We start from the raw sequence: 22,997 nt of genomic DNA, 5'->3' as shown, positions 1-22,997 counted from the left end.
GTAAGGTTTCTTCTGAGAAAGCCACCGATAGCCTTTTGTGAGGAAACTCTTTTTTTGTCTTTCAGATAATTTCATTATAATATGTATGGGAAAAGATCTTTTTGACTTGAAAGTTTTGGGGAATTACGAGCTTCATGAACCATGGAGGTCCAAATATGTTTATGATTTGGACATTTGTCAGCCATTATTTCTTTGTAAACTACTGCTCCTTTACTCTCTTTTTTCCTTCTCGGAGTTCAGTAATGCATAGATTGTTTCTCTCATTTGTATCCCAGTTTCTGTGGGCTTCCTTTACTCTCTCTTCTTTCTTTGTTCTCCTCTGATTGGATGATTTCAATTGAACTGTCTTCCACTTCATAGTTTCTTCTTAATCAAGTCTGCCATTGATGCTGGTCACATTTTTATTTCATTCATTGTATTTTTTAGTCCTGGAGTTTTTGCTTGTTTCTGTTTTATTATAATTTCTTTTAACTTTTTATTTGCATTATTTTCTGATTTCATTGAAATTGTCTTTCTGTGTTTTCTTGTAGCTCACCGACCTTCCTTAAAACAACTTCTTTAAATTATTTATTTGACAAAATTTCAGATCTCATTTCCTTAGAGTTGGTTACTGGAAAAATATTGTGTTCCCTTGGTGGTTTAATGTTGATTTTTCATGTTCTGTGGTGCCTTGAGTTGCTGTTTTTGCCTGTAGGGAAGCAGTATTCTTCAGTTTTTTACTGATAGGCTTTTGGAGAGGCATGTCTTTTGTCAGCCCTGTTAAGAATTGTGAAGCTTTTTCAGACCTTTTAAAGTGGATGTGTCTGCTCCTGATTTCTTACTCTCTTTTGGAGCGTAATTCTAAGATTGTATGTCCTCTCCTGATCATGCAAATCCAGGTTGGGTGCTGACAGCCTCTCATTTGCTTTTCCTGCAGCTATGCTGAATTCTCCAGTTTGAGTACTTTCTCCCACTTCTGCAGAGTCTGGACAGCTTTTTGCTCATGCTCACTAATTGCCTGTGAAGGCTTGCTTTTGCTGCCCGTAGGGGTACAGTCAAGGGACCAGCCACAGGGTGAGAGTGTGTGAGTGAAGTACATGGAGAGTCCTGGGTGCTTATGTGGGCTTGGGGCATCTTCAGACAAGATCTCTCTTGGCACTGTGCTGTGCTACCTTGGGGGAAGGGTGTCACAGGTAAAGTGAAATTGTTCCTCTTAATCTCTTAAGTGTGTCCCAGTCTTGGATTTTTTTTGTGTGTGTGTCAGAACTTCTCTGCTGTACTCCTAGACATCCACAGAGGCACTGTTGTCTGTGGTGATTGTTGAAATCAATGTTCTTTGGAAGATGGTAGAAAGCTCCCATTTTGCTATTTTGATGACGTCACTATCTATTGATGTATTTATACAACCCAAGCTTAGATTTGTCTTTTGTATAATATTAATATAACTAATTAAAATGGAAATAAACTATGTTTTCTATGTATCTGACATTTTTTTCATTTAGTATATCATTGTAAGTTACCCATGTTGCTTATTAGTGTATTGGTAGTCTGTTTCTTTTCATTGTTGAATAGAAAACTATAATTTTTTTCTGCTTCGGACAGGTGGTTTGTTTCTAGTTTGAGACTGCTTCAGTTCAGTTCTGTTCAGTCACTCAGTCGTGACCGACTCTTTGTGACCCCATGAACCTCAGCACGCCAGGACTCCCTGTCCATCACCAACTCCCGGAGTCCACCCAAACCCATGTCCATTGAGTCGGTGATGCCATCCAACCATCTCATCCTCTTGTCATCCCCTTCTTCTCCTGCCCTCAGTCTTTCCCAGCATCAGGGTCTTTTCCAACGAGTCAGCTCTTCGCATCAGGTGGCCAAAGTATTGGACTTTCAGCTTCAGCATCAGTCCTTCCAAAGAACACCCAGGACTGATCTCCTTTAGGATGGACTGGTTGGATCTCCTTGCAGTCCAAGGGACTCTCAAAAGTCTTCTCCAACACCACAGTTCAAAGGCATGAATTCCCCTGAGTTCAGCTTTCTTTATAGTCCAACTGTCACATCCATACATGACCACTGGAAAAACCATAGCCTTGACGAGATGGACCTTTGTTGGCAAAGTAATGTCTCTGCTTTTGAATATGCTGTCTAGGTTGGTCATAACTTTCCTTCCAAGGAGTAAGCATCTTTTAATTTCATGGCTGCAGTCACCATCTGCAGTGATTTCGGAGCCCAAAAATAAAGTCAGCCACTGTTTCCACTGTTTCCCCATCTATCTGCCATGAAGTGTTGGGACATAGTTTTTATTTATTTTGCTTTTTTGTGTTTTTGTTGTTATTGCTGCTTCATTGGCTACCTGCCTGGACTAATTCTGTAGATTCTGGTTGCCCTGCTGTTTGTAGTCACTGATGTGTGTGGTGTGTGTGTACATACAGACAGACCAAGTCAGCTTTCTGTGAGTCCTTCCTCACTCAGGATAGCTTAGTGGTTTTGCTTATTTGTTTCTTGAAACTATTTTAGTTTCCTGGTACCCTTGTTAACCTTTTTTTGGTTTGTTTGTTCTTGTTATTTATCTGTTGAAGAAACTACTGATTACATTGATCATTCCACCCATAAAGGTTTTTCATTTTGGATCTTGCTATTGTATCCTTGTGGAATTATTGAACATTTTTCATGTCTCCTCTATTTTTATAATTTGATTATTGGATTTAGAGGCTGGATCAGATTTAGATTAGATTTCTTGGCAAGACTTTATAGAATGTGTTGTATTTTATCAGAAGGCAGATAATGTCATGTTGTTGCTTTTTTTGTAATGCCAGCAGCCATCGCCTAGATCTTTTACTTCATTAGTAGTTGCGAAATAGTGATATTCTTTTTTAAAAATAATTGTATTTATTATTTTTGGCTGTGCTGAGTGTTTCTTGCTGCATAGGTTTTTCTCTAGTTGCAGAGAGCGGCGGCTATTCTCTAGTTGTGGTGTGTGGGCTTCTCGTTGCAGTGGTTTCTCTTGAGGAGCGCAGGCTCTCGGGTGCAGGGGCTTCAGTGGTTGTGGCATGTGCACTCAGGAGTTGTAGCTCCTGAGTACAGGCTCCATAGTTGGGGTGCACAGGCTCAGTAGTTGTGGCGATAGGCTCAATTGCTCCGCACATGTGGGATCTTCCAGGATCAGGGATCAAACCTGTGTCCCCTGCAGTGGCAGGTGGATTCTTTACTACTGAGCCACTAGGGAAGCCCCCAAATAGTGATATTCTAATCCTGTCTTTGTTTTTTTTTTCTAATTAGCTGGTCTATCTGTATAAGGAGAAACTTTCTTTTAGTACCTATTACTTTGAATTAATATTTGTACAGGAAGGAGGATACATTTCTCAGTTTTCTCCTTTTATTTACCAGTTTCAAACAGTGAATTCTGTAAAACGTTTAACATCTGATTGAAATTGGTCCTTTTTTTTTTTTTCAGGATTATTATAAAATTATGTCATTAAAAGTAATGTTTTTACTTTTATTCACCTAACTTTTGGGGTGTTATTTTATATCAGTTAATAAAGAGAACCCTCTTTTTTCCTGATGGATAGTTTTCCACGGTCAGGATGAATTTAACTTGTGTTGGTAGACTTTTAGGTTATTTCCAGTCTTTTGGTGTTCAGAACAGTGTTGAGTATCATTGGGTGCTATTTTAGATGAGAAAAAGTGTGTTAGAAAAAGAGGATTAAAATAGTACTCAGGGGATCAGTGTATTTTTCATTTTGATAAATACTGTCTAATTTTTACTGATGTATGAAAGCATAAGTACGTATGTAGGAGGAAAAGGGGATGACAGAGGATGAAATGGTGGGATGGCATCACCAGCTCAGTGAACATGAGTTTGAGTAAGCTCAGGGAGATGGTGAAGGACAGGGAAGCTTGGCCTGCTGCAGCCTGTGGGGTCGCAAAGAATTGGACATGACTGAGCAACTGAACAACAAATGTTTTCTTTTGAGTTTATCAATACTAAGTGTTATTTAAACTTTTTGCAATCTGTTTGTAGGAAAACATAGTACTTCAGTGGTATGTTTGAATCTGATGTGTATCATTTGTTCTTTTTTAATCCTATTTACTCAGTTTTTGTAATATTTTTTAATGTTTATTTGAGCTCAGAGAGGTTACTGTTTTGTAAAGACTTTTCCTGGTTTGTGGTTCCTTTGAGGTTTTGCTTTGTGTTGTTTTTATCTATAATTAAACTTTTCATGTGCTCAGATGTATCAATTCAGAACAGTTTAAAAATGCCACTACCATCTTCTATGTTATCTAGTATTTCAGTTGACTTTAAAGACTCCCAAACTACAGATAGTACCTGACTTGCAACTTTGTGATGGTGAGAAAGTGATATACATTCAGTGGAAACTGTACTTTGAATTTTGGTCTTTTCCTGGGCTAGCAGTATGGGTATGATACTCTTGTATGAGGATGGACAGCAACAGTAAGCTCCATAGCTCGCAGTCAACCTTGCTCCCAGTCAACTTTGCAGTCTTGAGGGTAAACGCTGATATACTTACCATTCTGTACCCATACAGCCACTCTGATTTTACCTTTAAATACATTATTAAGTAAATTGCATGAGAAGTTCAGCAGTTTACTGTAAAACAGGCTTTGTGTTAGATGATTTTGCCCAGCTGTAGGCTAATGTAAGTGTTCTGAGCATATTTAAAGTAGGTGGGGCTACGCTATGATGCTTGGTAGATTAGATGTAATGAGTTAATTTTCACAATTTATGGTATTTTCAACTTACAATGGATTTATATTATATAATCACATAGTAAATCGAGAAAAGTCTATAATAAGTATTTGTTAATTTTTCATGAGTTTGCTCATTTAGGTTTACCCATGTGCTTATTTCCTTCTTTGGGTTTTTTTTTTTTTTTTTTTTGCTTTTTGCTCTTAGATTCTTTTCCTTTTTCCCCTCCCCGCCCCCCATCCCCCTTTGAAAGTACCTCTTAATCTTTTTTAAAATTTGATTTTCTATTCATGACCTATCAATGTTAAACATATAATACATTTGTCCAGGTTTTGTTTCACCCTTCTTCTTGAGGTCTACCCTTGGTATCAAATTCTAGATTGAGGCTTACTTGGGTGTAAAATTGTAGATTAACCATTATTTTAACATCGTTTTAATGTTTTAAAGAACAGCTTTTTCTTTTGGTCAGAAGTCTGCCTCTCAGTCTGTTGTGGTGTTACTCTATGTAGTCTTTTTCTCTGAAGATTTTACTCAAATTTTCTTTGGAAAATTTCTAATATGTGCAAAAGAATAATACACTTATGGTATTAAAAGGTAAATTTTGTCAGTAGTTCATTCAAGTTCATAACTATGTAGTACCTTTCTTTAATTGGCTTGTATTCACTTAATTGGCCCCTTGAATGGTCTTTTAAATGTGTTTGTAGCTCTATGTCAAATAGTTAACACTTTACCTTCCAGGCAACCGGTTTTAAAGAATTTAAGACTTATGATTGTTGATAGAATTTTCTGATAGCATCTTGTTACATTATTTACTGAATCAAGCCTTAGATAATATATTAGCTGCCTCAACAGCTTTATCTTCACATTCCTTTATTGAGCTGTTATCTAGTACATAATGTTTCTCTTAATTGTCTCTTCCTTTGCACATGATGATCCTTCTGACTAGGATTCCATCCCCTGTGAGCTTTTTTGTCATCACTCCTTCTTATTCCTTTTCTACTGTCCTTCTTGCTTCCCTTTTTACTAATTCCTATCTTTCAGTTATTTCTTTTAGGGAACTTTCCTTAATCCTTTCCAAGACTTTGTTTCCATTTCCTGCTTGTTAGGTTAAGAAAAAAAAAGTTGGAAAGAGTTAATGATGATGAGTTGTACTAAAAACAGTTCTCTTGAACTAGGTATTGTTCAAATAGGTTGGGAAATGTTTTAAAAGTGTAGAAAGTATTCTATATTTAGATTGCTTTGCAAATTGAGTGTTTAAACTACTGTAATAGCTGAAATGGAAATGACAGCCAGTGTACTGCTTTTATTCTTTTGAAATAAAAGATGCAGAACTCCAGTCAGTGAACCAAAATCCTAAGAAGAGGTCCTATGTCTAAAGATCGGTGAATATGTATTATTCCAAGTTTTAAAGTGATGCATTAGTTGTAATTTCTGTATACCCAAGGAACAGCTCAGGCTAGGTATGCTAGCTGGTTCTGCTCTCCTGGGTTGTTTATACTTATTTTAACCATTTTACCCACCTGCATAGGTCTCTGTGGCTAACCTTGGTGCTGTCTAGGGTTCTGGATAGGGCCCAGCTTCTTGCATGTACCATTCTTTTGGGACTTTGCTGAGAGTATGCTGTCTCCTACATACAAATGAGTTTCATTCCAAGAGTGTGTTTTTGAGTCCAATGACATTAGCCTAAGTACCCAACTAATACAATCAGCTATATCAGTCCAGTTCAGTTCAGTTCAGTCGCTCAGTCGTGTCCGACTCTTCGCGACCCCGTGAATCGCAGCACACCAGGCCTCCCTGTCCATCACCAATTCCCGGAGTTCACTCACACTCACGTCCATCGAGTCAGTGATGCCATCCAGCCATCTCATCCTCTGTCGTCCCCTTCTCCTCCTGCCCCCAATCCCTCCCAGCATCAGAGTCTTTTCCAATGAGTCAACTCTTCGCATGAGGTGGCCAAAGTACTGGAGTTTCAGCTTTAGCATCATTCCTTCCAAAGAACACCCAGGACTGATCTCCTTCAGAATGGACTGGTTGGATCTCCTTGCAGTCCAAAGGACTCTCAAGAGTCTTCTCCAACACCTATATAGTACTGAACTGTAATAGATTTGACACTTTTCACAGAAATAATACATACAAAGACTAAAACATTTTTAATCTTTAAAATTTTAATTTCAAGTACAATACCTTGAAGAGTACAGTAGTATAGTACAACAGCTGGTATACAGGGGCTGGCATCGAGTGAATAGAAAGAGTTACTGACTGTAGGCGGGAGAGGAGATGAGAGATGGTAGAGTCCTACTGTATTGTGTACAGCACTGTGTGTACAGTAAAGTACACAAGCACAGCCACTTGTAGAGGATGCTTGCATGTCATTATATGTGAGGCACGTGAATTAACTTAGGTGATTGGGCATGCAAACACATGTTCGCATCTTTGAATGTTCGCAACTTCAAGGTTCATATGTAAGGGACTTTTGTACCCTTCTTACTGGCTTGTAAGAAGTATATGAGGTTGTGTTCAGCACTTTTGGCCTGGTAGTGGTCATGAAGTTTTTCATCTGATAGTTGTGAGATTGTGTATGGGAATACTTACCCTTTGCTTGGGGTAGGATCTTGGTCATATCTACTAGTAGTTTCTTACTAGATTTGTGGGTTTATGCCTCCTGTCATTATAACTAAAAAGCCACATGATGAAAGTGAAAGTGGAGAGTGAAAAAGTTGGCTTAAAGCTCAACATTCAGAAAACGAAGATCATGGCATCCAGTCCCATCACTTTATGGGAAATAGATGGGGAAACAGTGGAAACAGCGTCAGACTTTATTTTTCTGGGTTCCAAAATCACTGCAGATGGTGACTGCAGCCATGAAATTAAAAGACGCTTACTCCGTGGAAGGAAAGTTATGACCAACCTAGATAGCATATTCAAAAGCAGAGACATTACTTTGCCAACAAAGGTCCTTCTAGTCAAGGCTATGGTTTTTCCTGTGGTCATGTATGGATGTGAGAGTTGGACTGTGAAGAAGGCTGAGCGCCAAAGAATTGATGCTTTTGAACTGTGGTGTTGGAGAAGACTCTTGAGAGTCCCTTGGACTGCAAGGAGATCCAACCAGTCTATTCTGAAGGACATCAGCCCTGGGAGTTCTTTGAAAGGAATGATGCCGAAGCTGAAACTCCAGTACTTTGGCCACCTCATGCGAAGAGTTTACTCATTGGAAAAGACTCTGATGCTGGGAGGGATTGGGGGCAAGAGGAGAAGGGGACGTCAGAGGATGAGATGGCTGGATGGCATCCCTGACTCGATGGACGTGAGTGTGAGTGAACTCCGGGAGTTGGTGATGGACAGGGAGGCCTGGCGTGCTGCGATTCATGGGGTCGCAAAGAGTCGGACACGACTGAGCGACTGATCTGATCTGATGTGATCTGATCCTCATGTTTCCTTTTGGGATTCTGCTTGCTATCATGTTATCATAATGTCCATTTGTGGTCTTGAAGTTTTCATGAGCATTTTCTTTTTAAATTTTAAGTGATGAGAACCCCTCACCTTATTTCCATCCTGCTACCTCACGCATTGTGTCAGTTGGGTACATTTCTTTCAGTTACTGAACTTTCTTCCTTTTGAGGGATGTCTGATTACCCAGCCTTAATGTTTCCAATTCCACTTTGATCTTTTCTCTTGGGCTATTATTTTTGGTGTTCTTTAGATCTGTGTGACAATCCACCATTCTCTCTTATCTGTCTGGGTGGTTGGCCCTTTAGAGTTGAAATACAGTTTCTTCTATAGGAAATGGTGGAAGGATTTCTTAAAGTTTCCTTTCTTCTTTCCTTTATTTATTATATTGTGGACTTTAATGGATCTTTGATCTGTAAAGATCAGTGGCTTCTTTTAAACTGAAGTTTGGGCTTCTCTGTTTTCTTTTTTTATTGTAGAAAACACATAACATAAATTTTCTCATCTTAACTGTTTTAAAAAAAAATTATTGGAGTGTATTTCATTTATAATGTGTTAGTTCCTGGTGTACAGCAGAGTGACTTGTTTATATATATTTATATATATATATATATTCATGATAGGTTATTCCAAGATATTGAATACAGTTCCCTGTGCTGTACAGTAGGAACTTGTTTATTTCATCTTAACCATTTCTAAGTGTATGATTTAGTGTTAAGAATATTCACATTGTTATGCAACAGATCTTCAGAACTCTTTCATCTTGAAAACTGAAACTCGGTACCCATTCAACAATTCCTCACTTCCATCTCCCACTGACAACCACCATTCTACTTTGTTTTTGGTGGATTTGTTTACTCAAGATCTTTTATAAGTAGAATCATCCAGTATTTTGTCTTTCTGTGCCTGGCTTATTTACTTAGCATGATGTCTTCAAGGCTCATTCATGTTTCATGTAGCATGTGATGGGATTTTCATCTTTTTTAAGGCTAAATAGCATTCCTCTGTATGTATGCAGCACTTTTTGCTTATTCATCTGTTTGTATACATTTGGGTTACTTCTGTCTCTTGCCTGTTGTGAATAATGCTGCTATGAACATAGGTGTACAAATATCTCTTTGAGGTTCAGTTTTCAATTCTTTTTCATATATATACCCAGAAGTGGAATTGCTGAATCACATGGTAATTCTTTTTGAAATCTTTTGAGGAAGAACTGTATTCTTTTCCATAGTGGTCGCACCATTTAGTATTCCCACCAGCATTGCTCAAGGGTTTCAGTTTCTCCACATCCTCATCTATATCTGTTATTTTATGATATTTTAATAGTAGCTATCTTTAAAGAAAAAAAAATGGTTGTGCTGGGTCTTCGTTGCTCTTGGCTTTTCTCTAGTGGTGAGCAGAGGCTACTCTCTAGTGGCCGTGCGTGGGCTTCTCATTGCAGTGGCTTCTCTTGTTGAAGAGCATGAACTCTAGGGTGCGTGGGCTTCAGTAGTTGCAGCACTTGGGCTCAGTAGTTGTGGCTCCCAGGCTCTAGAGCACAGGCTCAGTAGTTGTGGTACACGGGCTTAGTTGCTCTGCGGCATATGGGATCTTCCTGGACCAGGGATTGAACCTGTGTCTTCTGCATTGTCAGGCAGTTCTTTACCACTAAGCCACCAGGGAAGTGGGGAAGGCAGTGGCAACCCACTCCAGTACTCTTGTCTGGAAGATCCCATGGATGGAGGAGCCTGGTTGGCTGCCATCTATGCACAGAGTCAGACATGACTGAAGTGACTTAGCAGCAGCAGCACCAGGGAAACCCAGTAGTAGCCATCTTAATGGGTGTGAAGGGATAGCTCATTGTGGTTTTTTACTTGTGTACTTTGTTTTGAAATCATGAGATTTGAGCCTTCCATCTTTGTTCTTGTTTTACAAAATTGTTTTGGTTATTTGGGATCCTTTGAAATTCTCTATAAATTTAAGGGTAGAATTTTCTATTTCTGCAAAAACATTGTTGGGATTTTGGTTGGGATTGTATTGACTGTATAGATCACTTTGGGCAGTATTGACACTTAATGATGTTAAAAGTTCCATGGATATGAGACTATTTATTTGTATCTAATTTTTGGAACCTGATGGACTGCAGCATGCCAGGCTTCCCTGTCCATTACCAAGTCCCAAAGTTTACTCAAACTCATGTCCATCGATCGGTGATGCCATCCAACCATTTGATCATCCTCTATTGTCCTGTTCTCCTCCTGCCTTCAGTCTTTCCCAGCATCACAGTGTTTTCAAGTGAGTCCATTCTTTGCATCAGGTGGCCAAAGTATTGGAGTTTTAGGTTCAACATGAGTCCTTCCAATGAGTATTCAAGACTGATTTCCTTTGGGATGGACTTGTTGGATCTCCTTGCTGTCCAGCGGACTCTCAAGAGTCTTCTCCAACACCACAGTTCAAAAGCATCAATTCCCTTGCGCTCAGCTTTCTTTATAGTCCAATTCTCAGATCCTTACATGACTACTGGAAAAACCATAGCTTTGACTAGATGGACCTTTGTTGGCAAAGTAACGTCTCTGCTTTTTAATGTGCTGTCTAGGTTGGTCATAATTTTTCTTCCAAGGAGCAGGTGTCTTAATTTCATGGCTGCAGTCACCATCTGCAGTGATTTTGGAGCCCCCCAAAATAAAGTCAGCTACTGTTTCCATTGTTTTCCCATCTATTTGCTTTGAAGTAATGGGACTGGATGCCATGATCTTCGTTTTCTGAATGTTGAGCTTTAAGCCAACTTTTTCACTCTCCACTTTCACCTTCATCAAGAGGTTCTTCAGTTCTTCTTCACTTTCTGCCATAATGGTGGTGTCATCTGCATATCTGAGATTATTGATATTTCACCCGGCAATCTTGATTCCAGCTTGTGCTTCATCCAGCCCAGCATTTCTCATGATGTACTCTGTATAGAAGTTAAATAAGCAGGGTGACAATATACAGCCTTGACGTACTCCTTTTCCTATTTGGAACCAGTCTGTTGTTCCATGTCCAGTTCTAACTGTTGCTTCTTGGCCTGCATACAGATTTCTCATGAGGCAGGTCAAGTGGTCTGATATTCCCATCTGTTTCAGAATTTTCCACAGTTTATTGTGATCCACACTGTCAAAGGTATATAGTCTGATCTAGAACAGGGAGAGGTTTTTATTTTTACAAATGAAAGTTAAGCCATACACAGTTGGTAAATAGTGGGAAGATATTAGTGTAATGGAACATCTTACTAGTTCATATGAGATTTTCTGCCATCACATTGTTTTATAGTAATTCATGAAAGGTTTCTTGTGATTAAAGACAAGACTCTAGTAGTATATGAAAAAAGAATAACAAAGCTGACATTCCTCAAAAATGCCTTCTTGTGCATGTGATTGCTTTATTGCCTTCAAGAACCCCTGTGTTTTCTACTCTGTAGAGCTGTGTGGAGATGCAAAGTCATAAAAAAATGATAGATTCATGAGAATGATTATATTCAATCTTTAATTTTTGGAAATGATCTTTGTTAGAATTGAATGCCCTCAAGCACCTTCATATCAAAAGATGAAGCATGAACCTCATGGTTTAAAGCTGAAGAATGTTGATTGACACTAGTTAGCACAAATGCCAATGGATTTAACTGTGCTTGTATTTTTTAAAAAAGCTTAAATCAGACTAGTTACTTGTTTTATCAGTGCTCTGGTTATAGTTTCATAGGTTTTGAGTAGTCTGCTTGTAACATTTTATTGTTAGTCTCATTTTCTTTATTGTAAGATTTTATATTATATAAGGATTCATAGCAATGTTTACATTACAGAGTAGGGAATGCTTGTACAGAGAAATTAAATGTTTTCAGTATGATACTCTTCGCTTTCAGCTATCTGAGTGTTCTAAACACAGCTCTCTCTGGTTCAGCATCTCCATAGAAACTTTTGGAGGTCTTGTGTTTGTGTGTGTGTGTGTGTGTGTGTGCGCCCCTGTGCACACACACAAAGTGGGTGGGGTGGGAGGGCAGTGAAGGGTATGGGGGTTTGTCTAACTGCTTCTTAATAGGACTCTACTATTTTTTAGCCTCATTTATATTCTTCCTTTTAGAAGTACTCAATGTTTCTGAGTTTTTCTGAGACTTTGTGGGACAAAGCATCATAATAGTCATTAATTAAACAGATTTATTTTCTTTAGTGAAAGCAAAAACAAATTACGTGAAATATTTGTAAATCTTTTTTTTTTTTTTTTTTAAAGTATTGGCTTTTTTTTTTTTTTTTTTTTTGCCACTGTGTGTAGCATGCAGGATCCTAGTTCCCCGACCAGGGATCGAACCTGAATACCCTGCAGTGGGAACATGGAGTCTTAGTCATTGGACTGCCAGGGAAGTCCCTGTTGACTTTAATACTGGTTTAGCATTGTTTATTCATAATTTAAAAGTTACTTTTTCTACTTTCTTTCAGTATCTGATATAGAAGGTGGTGATGGACTGCAGCTCAGAAAGGAACATACTCTCAAAATATTTGCTTATATCAATTCCTGGACACAGAGGTATGCGTCTTTAAGTACTTTGAAGACTAACTTTGTTAGTTGTATTTTATTTTATAGTTTAATTTTTTGTTTTTTTGATCACACCCATGTGACTTATATTATCTTAGTTCCCCAACCAGGGATTGACTTTAACTCTTGGCAGTGAAAGCATGGAGTTCTTATCACTGGATCGCCAGGGAATTTTTAGTTATATTCTTTTTTTTTTTTTTGAAAAGCTTCATTAATTCATTTAGGCCATGCTGCAGGGCTTATGGAATCTTAATTCCCTGACCAGGGATTGAACCTGTACCCCTGCAGTGGAAGCTCAAGTACTAGACCACCAGGGAATTCCCCCTTGTTGTATTTTAAATTTACACTGTCATCAAATTTTTTCTTTAGGGTTTTGGTTTATATACCTTTTGTCATTAAATCACAGTTTATCAATATTATATCTTCTCCAGTTATTCTTGGGATCATTCATGGTTTTGTTTTTAAAACATGAATTGTTTAGAAATATGGGAAGGATTCTGTCATTACTTAGAAACATGGAAATGACTGAAATGGTAAAAAATAATTATTTTGAGAGATTGAACAATCATTATGTCATAGCTAGAGATTTATAACAAACTTAAACTTTTAAAACAGTATTATAGTAGAGGACACTTTGACCATTCTGGGAGCTACTTTGTATTTGTTCCTTCCATAATAATTATGTGTATTAGGTTGATTTTTAAATTTCATATATATATATAGAGAGCATAAAATTGTACAGAACAGTCATTAATATAACCACAGTGTATAGCAGGGATTTGCAAATTACTGTTCCTCGACATGAGTTTAGCTGGTCATGGCTAAAAAATTCTTTTATGTACGTATCTATTTGTTTAAAGATTCTTAGCTCTTCTGAAATTTTCTGGGAAAAAAAAATGTTTGAAGCATTGTGTGCAGTGATTAATGAACACATTAAATACAGTAATAACAGAGGTGCATGTCATGAGGTAACAGACTGATCATGGGGTTTATCAGAATAGTTTAATTTCAAATAGCATTTGCTTTACAGTGACATCCCTTTATCCTGTGTTTTCTCTTTCTCTCTTGTCAATAAAGCGGTGCTTGTATTTGTTCCAAAAAGATTATAGATTTTAAAACATAAGTGCCATTATTATTGGGCATCTCTTTGCTGAGTCCCATTGACCTGAGTTTCTTTTGACTTAAGTTTATCTGTGCTTGCTGTTTGTCCCTTTCATTATGGGTAGGATAGATGATTGGATATTTCGTTATACTAATGATTTAAAATTAACATCAACAATCTAAAGTATTTGCTGAGAAATGATACATTTGAGTCATAATTTTGAATTCATTGCAGCTACAGCTCGGTAGCAACCTGTTATTTACTGGGATAAAATCTTATTCCTGATTTCAGGATTTATAAGTGTGCCACTAAATAAAATGAAATTCAGAGAATTATCATTTTCCTGGCACCTCACCATTAGTTATCAGTGGATCTGAATGAGTCCTTTTCTAGTTCACATTTATCCTAGATGTATACTCAATCCTTGTATCAGGAAACTTTAACTTGGAGTTTGTGGACTGGGAATGAAAATATAAATGAAATTTTGATATGTACAGTTTTAGGCAGTAATTTCGGAGAAGGCAATGGCACCCCACTCCAGTACTCTTGCCTGGAAAATCCCATAGATGGAGGAGCCTGGTAGGCTGCAGTCCATGGGGTCGCTAAAAGTCGGACACGACTGAGTGACTTCACTTTCACTTTTCACTTTGATGCATTGGAGAAGGAAATGGCAACCCACTCCAGTGTTCTTGCCTGGAGAATCCCAGGGACGGGAGAGCCTGGTGGGCTGCCGTCTCTGGGGTCACACAGAGTCGGACACGACTGAAGTGACTTAGCAGTAGCAGCAGCAGGCAGTAATTTGTAGCTCTCACTGTAGAGACTCTGCCTTTTATCTGATGCTGTTCTGGAATATAGTGCTTTAGACTGTGGCCTTGGAGCCCAGTAGATGTGGCTTCCAGTCCTCCATCACCTGTGTACTAGGTGATAAGGCAAATTAGCTAACTTCTGTGAACTCTTACTTCCTTACTTGTGAAATGAGTAATAATAAAGCTACTACTGTCTTCATGAGGTTGAAGAAACACGATACTTAGTACAATATCTAAACAAAATAACTTAATTAAACACTTATTTTAATTAAAATTGTTAAAACTTATTTTAGAAAATGAAATCTATGTTGAAGGGGTACATAAGCTAAAGAATGAAATGTCAAATTGGAAAACAGTTTGTCATATTTATAATGCTGTTCACTTGATAAGTAGCGATAGTTATTTATCCGATAGTAAAAAGTACCAAAAAGTAGAATATTACACTTGTAATCATTCATACTGATAGAAGAGAGAAGTGACAGTAAAATATCCAGTTGGAGCACAGTGCTATATAGTAAAAGTTGTTGCCTGTTTGCCTGCTCTGCCCTCCCTGCTCCTGTTTCTCTCTAGGGTATCAAAAAATATTGTTGCTTAGGTTAAGATTGTGGTTCTTGTAGGGGATAATTGGCTACTAATAAGACAAAGTTGGAGAAGGTAATGGCACCCCACTCCAGCCAGTACTCTTGCCTGGAAGAAAATCCCATGGACGGAGGAGCCTGGTAGGCTGGACTCCATGGGGTCGCTAAGAGTCGGACACGACTGAGCGACTTCACTTTCACTTTTCACTTTCATGCATTGGAGAAGGAACTGGCAACCCACTCCATTGTTCTTGCCTGGAGAATCCCAGGGACGGGGGAGCCTGGTGGGCTGCCGTCTATGGGGTCACACAGAGTTGGACACGACTGAAGTGACTTAGCAGCAGCAGCAGCAGCAAGACAAAGTTAATTCACAAAAGAAATTCTTAACTTGGTGGCTCATGACCATGGAAGATCCATCAATGTACCTTCATGCACAAATGGACCCATGACATCTCATACAAAATGTTCTTTATAGGTTTTCTGGGAGAAAAGTGTTAACTTTCATAAGATTATGAGTGATGAAGAATCACTTTTCTGATATATTGATTGGCCAGGATATAGGTGAAAGAGAATGTTCACTTGAAAATGCAGTATGTTAAAAGTTTAATATTTATAGAAAATTTGAAGGCTTTAATATTTTATAATTTTCCTCCTGTTTAAAGGATATACTTACTGTGAAAATCTTTTTAGAAAATACAGAAGATAAAAGTTTAAAAGGAAAATATGCCATCACCCAGATTAACAACTGGTAAATTTTTTTGGCATAACCTTGGTATAAGATTGGAAACAGTACAGTTTAAAGTTTTACAAAAATGTGATTATAAAACTGTATCTTTTATAATCTAATTTTTTTTCATGTGAACTGTGATCAGTCTCTATATCATCAAATATTTTTTAAAACTGTTTTATACTGGAATATAATCAGTTAACAATGTTGTGGTAGTTTTAGGTGCACAACAGAATGACTGTGTCATCCTTATTTCGTCATCATTTTTAATTGCTTCATCACAGTAATATAGCTGTCACTTCTTTGTAAGATTTAAGTAGTTATGTATGTTACTTTAACAGATTATCATTATTTTATCACTATTGGAATGGGAAATTGGAATGAAATGGGAAATAAAATGAATTCTCAGAGAATGGGGAGAGAATATTAGAATAAATTTAAGAATATAAATTTGGAAAAGAGCATATATGGATCTGAAAGGAAATGTCATTAATGATGAAGGCATTGATCCTACAAGGCAAAATCCTTCTTGTTGGAATTGCTGCCAGATTTTTTTTTTGACTTGTTTAAAGCCTATTATAAAATAGGCTTATTATGTTTATATCTTGCAGATGCCTTAGTAGCCATTCAAGTTTCCTCATTGTCTCCTGCTTGTCTACTTTCTAATCTTATTTCTCCCCTGAAAGAATTCTGAGTGCTAGGTAGGGGGTGTTTCTTTGTATTTTCAGGCTAAAAATTGTACCTTTCTTATTTGTCATTTGTTACTTAATAAATATTTGAGGCTATTGCTTATTTTCATTGTTTTAATCAACTTTATTTTTATTTTAAAGCTGTTTTAGAATGGTTTTAGATACTACTGCTTTTGAATAGGTTAATGTATATTCTCCACTGTTTAAGAGTTTAGTCTTTATTTTGGCATTAAGATTGTGGCCAGTGGGATATTGATATTGACCACTATTCAAAGTAGTGCTTTTCAGAAATTAGCTCATAAATAAGCTTTTGCTAAGGTTGGATACTGTAGATGAATAGTTTTTTCTCATGTTTAGCAGTACCAGGCCAGGAAAATGTTAGATCTGTTGGAATATTTGTTAGATCAAATTATGGAATCCAGGTTGAAATAATTTTGACATATAGCTTCCTCATGAATGTGTAGTTAGTATTTTTATTGTATTAATTAATGCTACATATTTTATGTTGGGGGCTTCCCAAGTGGCTCAATGGATAAATAATCCACCTGTAATGCAGGAGACATGGGTTCGATCCCTGGGTTGGGAAGATTCCCTGGAGTAAGAAATGGCAACCCACTCCAGGATTCTTGCCTGGAGAATCCCATGGACAGAGGAAGCCTGGTGGGATACAGCCCATAGGGTTACAAAGAGTCAGGTATGATTGAAGTGACTGAGCACACATGCATTTTATATTATCATTTAGAAATTTTTATCATTGTGTGTTCTTAAGTGTAAGCGTACTCCACTCACATAGGCAGCACAAAACTCTACTTAAGTAATAAAAGTCTTATCAGGCTGGTAGTAATAGGGGTAAGACAGAGAATAAAATAGGATAAGCTCAGGTAGTCAAAGGTAATGTATGATTTTGGTGTACCAATACAAAGCAATATGTGTAGAGTTTAAAAAATAAATGGGAGGAAGAGGCCTGTAAAAAAGTCCATTGTCTCCTGTCTTCTCAGCCCGATTTCTGTTTTCAATTCTTTAAAATGTTGGTTTTGACATTAACTTATTTTCTGAAATAGTAATTATATTTCAGTTATATAAAGATTAATATTTCTATTGCTTTATTAATTTCGGATATAATTTGTGAACTTCCTTTTCTGATGCATAATGGTTTCACCCACTTAACCTTCCCCATCCTCTCAATATAGTTACGTCAGTTCTTGAGGTAGTTCTAAAAATGAAAATAATTGCTCAGTGATTGCCAAAAAAGATTCTGTGATTCACTTTAGATCTTAAAAGATATAAATTGTTGTTTTTCTTTTGTTATTCTTTGTTTCATAGAGTTTAGTGGCTTGTTTTTCATTTGATTAATTTTCTGGGTAGGAATCGCTTATTCTTCCCCCAGATCTACAGCCTTTCTTAGTACTAGTTTTTACATTTTATACACCATTAAGTGATCTGTTATTTCTTTCCTTCCCTCCATCTCCTTTGGACTTCATCTTCCTACTCCAGTCTGTATTGATTTCTCATTAGGGTTACTGAAACAGCTATCTTCTCTTTAAATCATCCTTGAAATTTCTTGTGCTTTTCTGTTGTCTTGAATCTCTAGTTTCATGGATTGCATGCCATCTCTATTAGTTTACTTCTTTATTTTGTTTGGATGATGAGTTTTCTGAGAAAAATTACCAGGGAGATAAATGGTTTTTAGACCTTTGTGGCCTAAAAAAGAAATGTCTCTTCTGCCCTTACTTTTATTGATAACTTTTGTTGGATACAGAATACTAGATAGAAAATTATTATCTCTCAGAATATTGAAAGTGTTATTCCGTTGTATTTTATCTCCTAGTATTACTTTGAAGTATGCACTGTTTTTATTCCTGAGCTTTTCCATGTCACTCTTTTCACTCTTCCTGCAAGCTTTTAGGATCTTTATCCCTCTTTGGCTTCAGAAATTTAATGGTGATACGTGTTCTCGTGGGTTTTCAGTTCTGAATTTTATTTTTATTTCATAGTTTCCTTAGCTCTGTATTTTCTGCTGTCTTCTTGCAAATATCAGTCAGAAATTATACCTCCTTGATTGATAGTTTTTCTTTTTCTCCCCATTATTTTTCTTTGTCTAGTCTACTTTCTGGGAGATTTCTCCAGTTTTACCTCTGGATCTACTATTGAATTTTACAAATTGATGTAATTTTAATTTTTTTTTTAAATTGTGAATGATATATAAACAAAAGCTATATAGTGCACATCTGTACACATTAAATGGCTCTGTTTTGTAACTGGAATGCGTTTTTTAAGAATATTCTGTTGTTTCAGTAATAGAGTATCTTTCATTTCTCTGAGGATATAAATTAAAACCTTTTTTCTTGCTGTGTTTTATCTACTGCCTCTAAACTTCTTTTGTTTGCTTTCATCTGTTTTTAGTGACAACAGTTTTTCCTGGAAAGTCTTAGTATCCTTGGCTATCTTTTCATGGTTAAAAGAGGGCCACTGAAAAACAGATTGCAAGTTCTGTGTGAATGGGGCATCTCAGATTTTGGCATGTACTATATGATGTGGTAAAATGTTGAGCAGACTTAGGCGTTCTAAGACTTAGGCTTATAGGCGTTCTCTCTTGGTTGTTCACATTTTCTAAGTCTTTCCCCTTGAGATACATTAATCTGATGGTTGGGCAGAGAAGGATACTTGAGTGAGGTTCACCATTCAGTCATAATTTTACATAATTCTCACTTTCATTTTCTTATATCTTTGCCTTCTTCAGTATCTTATGTTCCTGAGTTTATCTTGTTCATTTTATGTACAGTAAGAATTTCTTCTTTTCCTGGGTCAGGTAGGGGTAGTATTCTTGCTGTCTGGAATGGGAGCCTGCAGGTTTTAAGAGTACCTTTCATTTAGTCCTATTTCCTATTATGCTTTATTTCTGCCTTCTGAGGTGTCTGAACCTCTTCAGTCCTGAGCTTTTCCAGTGTTCTGTGGGGTGAATCTTTTTGCTGATAGTTTTCTCCTGTGGCCCCTTCTAAATTTGTTCATTTGGAACACACTTATTTTTCCTCCCTTTTCTAACATCCAGAATTTCTTGCTGTCATCTTTTCTTCCATTATTTCTTTAATGATTTTTTTCCTTATGTATATTTGTAGTGTGATTTACAACATAGAAGAAATAAGTTTATTTGTAAAATCAGATTGGGCTTAACTGAAAAGGTGATGTTTTTGTTTTAAAAAACTAAAATATTTTCCCTCCTTGTATTGTGGGTGTGGATACAGAGAGACATGCTGAATTGAGAATTCAGATACCTAGACTTCTCAAAATTGAGTAGGCAGTACAATGTATAATTTATATAGTATATAATTATTTTAAAGATATGTGTTTGTGTGTGTGCATAACTTAGATCCTCAACTCTCCTTGAACGTGTATATTTTACATCTGTAAGGACCTAGATCCAGTTTGTTACTTTGTTCATATATCAATTTAGTATTTTAAGATTAGTTTCCTAGTCAGTTAGCAAACAATTTAATGCTCATATCATGATAGTGAATTTTAATTTTATTATTTCTTAATTTTATTTTATACTGGAGTATAGTTGATCTACAATATTGTATTAGTTTCAGGTGTATAGCAGAGTGACTCAGTTACACATACATCTATTCTTTTTCAGATTCTTTTCTTACATAGGTTATTACAGAATATTGAGTAGAGTTCGCTGTGCTGAATAGTAGGTCTTTGTTGATTATCTATTTTATATATAGTAGTATATATATGTTAATACCATGTTCCTAAATTATCCCTCCCCCCTGCCTTTCCTCTTTGGCAACCATAAATTCGTTTTTGAAGTCTGAGTCTGTTTTGTAAATAAGTTCATTTGTATCTTTTTTTTTTTTTTAGGTTTCACATATAAGAGATTATCATATGATATTTGTCTTTCTCTGTCAGATTTACTTCACTTAGTATGATAATCTCTAGGTCCATCCCTGACAGTGAATTTTTAAAGTAAATTTGACTAACTCTTTGGCTTTACTGATCTGAACTCTGACCTTAAGTTTGTTTTTTGAGGAGAAACTCAAGATGCCATTTTCACTAAAGATAGTCAAATGTATGATTCTTCCCTTTGACCTTGGTCTTTCCTAAACCTAAAGAAAGAAGCTATTCATCAGAAAAATGTTGATTAATGTGTTTATTTTTTTTCTTGTAGATATTGTAATATTATAGAACTTAAAGCTGGAGGGGGCCTTAGAGATAAAATTCCTTTCATTTTGCCATCTAGAAAATAGTCCTGATATATCATTTATGTATTTCTGTGTAACAAAGTACTCCTAAATTAGTGTTTTAAAAACAACAATAGGAAATTTCTCTGGTGGTCCAGTGGCTAAGACTTAGTGCTCCCAATGCAGGGGCCTGGGTTTGATCCCTGATCATGGAACTACATCCCCCATGCTGCAACTAAGTCCTGGCACTGCTGCTATGTTGCTTCAGTCATGTCCAACTCTGTGTGACCCCAGAGACAGCAGCCCACCAGGCTCCCCCGTCCCTGGGAATCTCCAGGCAAGAACACTGGAGTGGGTTGCCATTTCCTTCTCCAATGTATGAAAGTGAAAAGTGAAAGTGAAGTCACTCAGTCGTGTCTGACTCCTCGAGACCCCATGGACTGCAACCTACCAGGCTCCTCCGTCCATGGGATAGTCCTGGCACAGCCAAATAAATAATTGAAAAAAAAAAAAATACACAAGCATTTCTTATCCTGAGAGGTACATTTATTATCTCAATTATAAACATTTATCATCAATTACTGTATGAATAGGAGTTTGGAAGTGGTTTAGTTGGTTGGTTCCGGTTGTAGTCATGACCTTACATGAGACCGGAGGATCTATTTCCAAGTTGACTCCCTTTCATGGTTGGCAAATGGGTGGTTAGTGGAAGGCTAGTTTTTTCTCATGTGGACCTTGCTTTGGCCTCCTTGAGTGTCTTACATGTTAGCTGGTTTCCCTCAGAGTGAGTGATCCAAAAGAGCAAGGCAGAAGCAAGGTCTTTTATGACCTAGTCTTAGATGTCACACATTGTCATTTCTGCCACATTCCGTTCATTGGTCATTAAGTCTGGTCCACATTCAAGAGGAGGAAAATTGGGCTTCCCTTTTTTTTTTTTTTTTGGGCTTCCCTTTTTAAAGGGAAGAGTGTTAAAGAATTGTGGCCATACTTCAAATCTTCCACATCTAGAGAAAATGAAATTATTCTTATATGGCCATACAGGAAGTTGGTGATCTTTTTGGTACAATAAGAGTTTTGATTTGTTTTGATAAATAGATGCAAATTGTGATAGTCGCTTAACTGTCATTTGTCTTTGTATACATTATAACATGGTACTTGTGTATCATTTACTTATTGACTCACCAGACCCCTTTGATTATCTGTAAAATGCTAGGCACTGTTCTAACTGAACATGTCTAAGAGAACTATAATTATGTGTAATAATTAGACTCTTATTATTTTTATTCTTGTTTTTTACTGGAACTGAAGTAAGTGTGTGTGTATGTGTTATTCCTAAGCACTTTTGATCTGCCAGATGGGGTAGGAACGTCCTTCTAAATAGCCTTCAAGTAAATTATTATTTTTGGCCACTGCACAGCTGGCATGTGGAATCTTCGTTCCCTGACCAGAGTAGGAGCACAGAGTCTTAACCATTGGACTGCCAGGAAAATCCCAAGAAAATTATTTTTTTATTTTTATTTAGAAGGTTTTTTTTTGGCTGTGCTGTGTCTTCATTGTGGTGCAGGGGCTTCTTGTGGTATGTGGGATCATAGTTCCCCCACCAGAGATTGAACCTGCATCCTCCCTTTGGAAGGCAGATTCTTAACTACCGTACTACCAGCGTAGTCCGCTGCAAATTATTTTTAAATGTAACTTAAAAAAAGAAGCTTTTGTTGGGGTATCGCTGATTAACAAACAGTGTTGTGATAGTTGCAGGTGAACACCAGAGGGATTCGGCCATACATACACATTTATCCCTTCTCTCCCCCAAAATGTAAACTTTTTTATTAGTTGACAGCAAAATCCCTTATGTAAGATAATGAGTCAAGTTTACTAACAAGGTGTTTTATTATAGTCAGTTTCCTAATAACTTATTAAACATGCATTGAGTACTTAGTACTTAGAGAAGCAAAGATACAGCCGTAATTCTTGTTCTTAAGTAGTTCTTTGTCTGGAGGGATAAGTGTTAGTCGCTCAGTCGTGCCCAACTCTTTGTAGCCCCACGGACTGCAGCCCACCAGGCTCCTCTGTCCATGAGATTTTCCAGGCAAGGATACTGGAATGGATTGTCATTTCCTTCTCCAGGGGATCTTCCCAACTCAGGGAATGAACCCGCGTCTCCTGCACTGCAGGCAGATTTTTACCAACTGAGCTACAACGGAAGGGAAGTCTAGAGGGATAGATAAAATATAAAACTGAAGATGATAGCTG

The 22,997-nt window shown here is 37.1% G+C and overlaps 1 protein-coding gene across 8 annotated transcripts in view; it reads left to right on the top strand.

Annotated features, from left to right (window-relative positions):
• Positions 1 to 22,997, top strand: part of USP34 (ubiquitin specific peptidase 34) — a 246,396-nt gene that overhangs the window by 32,651 nt on the left and 190,748 nt on the right. For all 8 annotated transcript variants that reach the window (XM_055540390.1, XM_055540389.1, XM_055540391.1 and 5 more), the window contains exon 2: positions 12,568 to 12,655. In XM_055540390.1, coding sequence (XP_055396365.1) covers positions 12,568 to 12,655 — 88 coding nt within the window. The remainder of the gene's footprint in view (positions 1 to 12,567; positions 12,656 to 22,997) is intronic.

This window comes from Bubalus kerabau, chromosome 11 (genome assembly GCF_029407905.1).
Source record: "Bubalus kerabau isolate K-KA32 ecotype Philippines breed swamp buffalo chromosome 11, PCC_UOA_SB_1v2, whole genome shotgun sequence".
Taxonomy (NCBI): domain Eukaryota; kingdom Metazoa; phylum Chordata; class Mammalia; order Artiodactyla; family Bovidae; genus Bubalus; species Bubalus kerabau.
The sequence above is the reverse complement of the archived record's forward strand: the minus strand, read 5'-3'. Positions and strand labels throughout refer to the sequence as shown.